The sequence below is a fragment of the Sinocyclocheilus anshuiensis genome, unplaced genomic scaffold, assembly GCF_001515605.1.
Source record: "Sinocyclocheilus anshuiensis isolate Anshui unplaced genomic scaffold, SAMN03320099.WGS_v1.1 C32975880, whole genome shotgun sequence".
Lineage (NCBI taxonomy): Eukaryota > Metazoa > Chordata > Actinopteri > Cypriniformes > Cyprinidae > Sinocyclocheilus > Sinocyclocheilus anshuiensis.
This window is the reverse complement of record NW_015621202.1, coordinates 1-1929: the sequence shown is the minus strand read 5'-3', so window position 1 is coordinate 1929 and position 1929 is coordinate 1. Positions and strand designations below refer to the sequence as shown.

General features: G+C 37.5%; 1 protein-coding gene and 1 long non-coding RNA gene across 2 annotated transcripts; one reads left to right on the top strand and one right to left on the bottom strand.

Annotated features, from left to right (window-relative positions):
* Positions 1-800, bottom strand: LOC107683143 (uncharacterized). Its single transcript, XR_001633672.1, has 2 exons — positions 718-800; positions 1-617 (listed from the first exon to the last, which is right to left on the bottom strand). It is a non-coding gene; the product is annotated as an uncharacterized LOC107683143 (long non-coding RNA).
* A 40-nt stretch (positions 801-840) lies between these two features.
* Positions 841-1675, top strand: LOC107683142 (G2/M phase-specific E3 ubiquitin-protein ligase). Its single transcript, XM_016479222.1, has 3 exons — positions 841-1045; positions 1184-1365; positions 1447-1675. Exons 1-3 carry the CDS (start codon positions 859-861, stop codon positions 1657-1659), a joined length of 582 nt encoding a protein of 193 aa, XP_016334708.1. The 5' UTR covers positions 841-858; the 3' UTR covers positions 1660-1675.
* The last annotated feature ends 254 nt before the right edge of the window (positions 1676-1929 follow it).

Sequence of the window (1929 nt, the reverse complement as noted above, 5' to 3'; positions counted from 1 at the left end):
TTTTTTCTTTTTTTCCTTGCATTTAAGGAGGCTGGTAATGATGTTGCTTTCAGTTCTGTAATTGACACTGTCACCATTGATACGTGTGAGGACCAGCCAGATGCAGTCATTCTGTTAAACGACAGTGATCCATCAGTTGCATCATCTTTCATTGCCATGATTCCTGCCAGCTCTGTTATGATGATGTCAAATGATGATGCACCTCAAGCCTCTGGTTCCCAGTTGGATGAGGGAAGTTCTAGGAGTCTCATGGACAACAACAGGTAAAAATCAAAAATATCCAGGGAGTGGACTTTGGTAAGCTTTGTCAGTCCATAAAATGCTCTTGATGATATTAGACGAATATTGTGTCAGATAAAAATTGTTGTGCTAAGGCTCAAACTTACCGTTTAAGGGAGTGGCAATATGCAGCACTCTTCGAAAGTGATGTCAGTGACAGCGAAAGTATACCTTTCTCACATGAAATAGAGGACATTGTGTCCACTTCTTCAGAGGAAAGGTAAGAATGATGTTTTTCTGACAATTTAGCAGTGGTCGCATAGATCCCCTGTGACAAGGGGTGCCTTATCTGACACGCATTTCAGGCCTTTGAGCATTTTACTAAGGAGTTGATGAGTCTAAAGGGAAGGTGTCCAAAATGTTTTTTTAATTATTTTCTTATTATACAATATACAAATAATATACTTATTATATTTTCTTATTATACTGTGTCCTTACTGTAATAGTGTCTTCCATTTTTTTAACAGAGACATTACCGGGATTTTAGAAAACCTGGCAGAGAGAATTGATGACAGCAGAGCATCCTATTTTAATATTAGTAGGAAACATATCTGGGAAAGTGCAAGACTTACATTGTCCATGAAGTCATTTTGCCCATTGAAGAGGATCGATGTCAAATTCATGGATGACCTGGGGACAAGTGAGGGAGCAATCGATTCTGGTGGGCCAAGGAGGGAGTTTCTCACTCTGCTTATGGAACACCTCAAACAGGGTGCATTATTTGTTGGCCCTGATGAAGCTAAATTCCTGAATTTCAACAGTAAATGTAAATAAGCAAGCACTACATATTGCTGAATAAACATGCACTGTCACATTGAAGTGTATTTTAATAATTTCTTAAGGCTTGTTTTGAATCTGATAATCAATATTTAAAATTCTGTGTCTAAAATCTTTTTATTTCCAGCAATGCAGAATGATGATTACTTCACTGCTGGTGTTGCCATTGCCCTCTCAGTTGTCCACGGGGGACCAGGACCACAGTTCCTTTCACCAAGCCTCTTTAGAGCACTGACGACTAGCCCTGAGGCCACAGTCATTTCTGTTGAAGAGATTACAGACCCAGAGCTTTGCATCAACTTGCAGAGAGTAAGCTCTCTCATAAGTTTTTTGTACCAAGTTGTATTAATTGCTTGAATATTCTCTTAATACTCTGCTTCCTCATTTTAGTTAGCTTCTGGGGATTATGATGCCTTCAACAACATTGAGACCATCGTAGATATGGCTGGGACATTTGCAGTTATCAACGACCCTCAAACAGCCAGGAAGGTTGCCTTAGACACTGCACACTGGTACTGTCTTGGTCGCAGTCGGTCTGCATTTGAGAGGTTTGTATTTCTTGGAAATAAAATGTTATGGATTATATTTTATAATGCACTGTAACTAACAGGGCTTTTTTTTTTTTAAAAGCAATCAGTTCACTCGGTATTTCAACGTTTCTGTTCCTATTACCATTCCAAACCCGGTTTCAGTAGGAAAAAAAATACAGGTCAATAACATTATTTTAAAAAAATGTCTTTGCCTATAATAATAATATTATAATAATAATAATAAGTTTTGCTTAGTCATAGCCAATAGAGCATAATCTTTTCTAGATTTAGACCAAATGTATCAAACGAAAGAAAAAACAAATGTCAACGCTTTTTTTTTTTT

What these genes read in the sequence shown, in the direction of transcription:
- LOC107683142 (XM_016479222.1), top strand. Translation starts at nt 859, where the DNA reads ATGAAGTCATTTTGCCCATTGAAGAGGATCGATGTCAAATTCATGGAT. An exon ending in CCTGAATTTCAACAGTAAAT is followed by an intron (nt 1,046 to 1,183) that starts GTAAATAAGCAA and finishes TTTTATTTCCAG; the next exon opens with CAATGCAGAATGATGATTAC. An exon ending in TTTGCATCAACTTGCAGAGA is followed by an intron (nt 1,366 to 1,446) that starts GTAAGCTCTCTC and finishes TCCTCATTTTAG; the next exon opens with TTAGCTTCTGGGGATTATGA.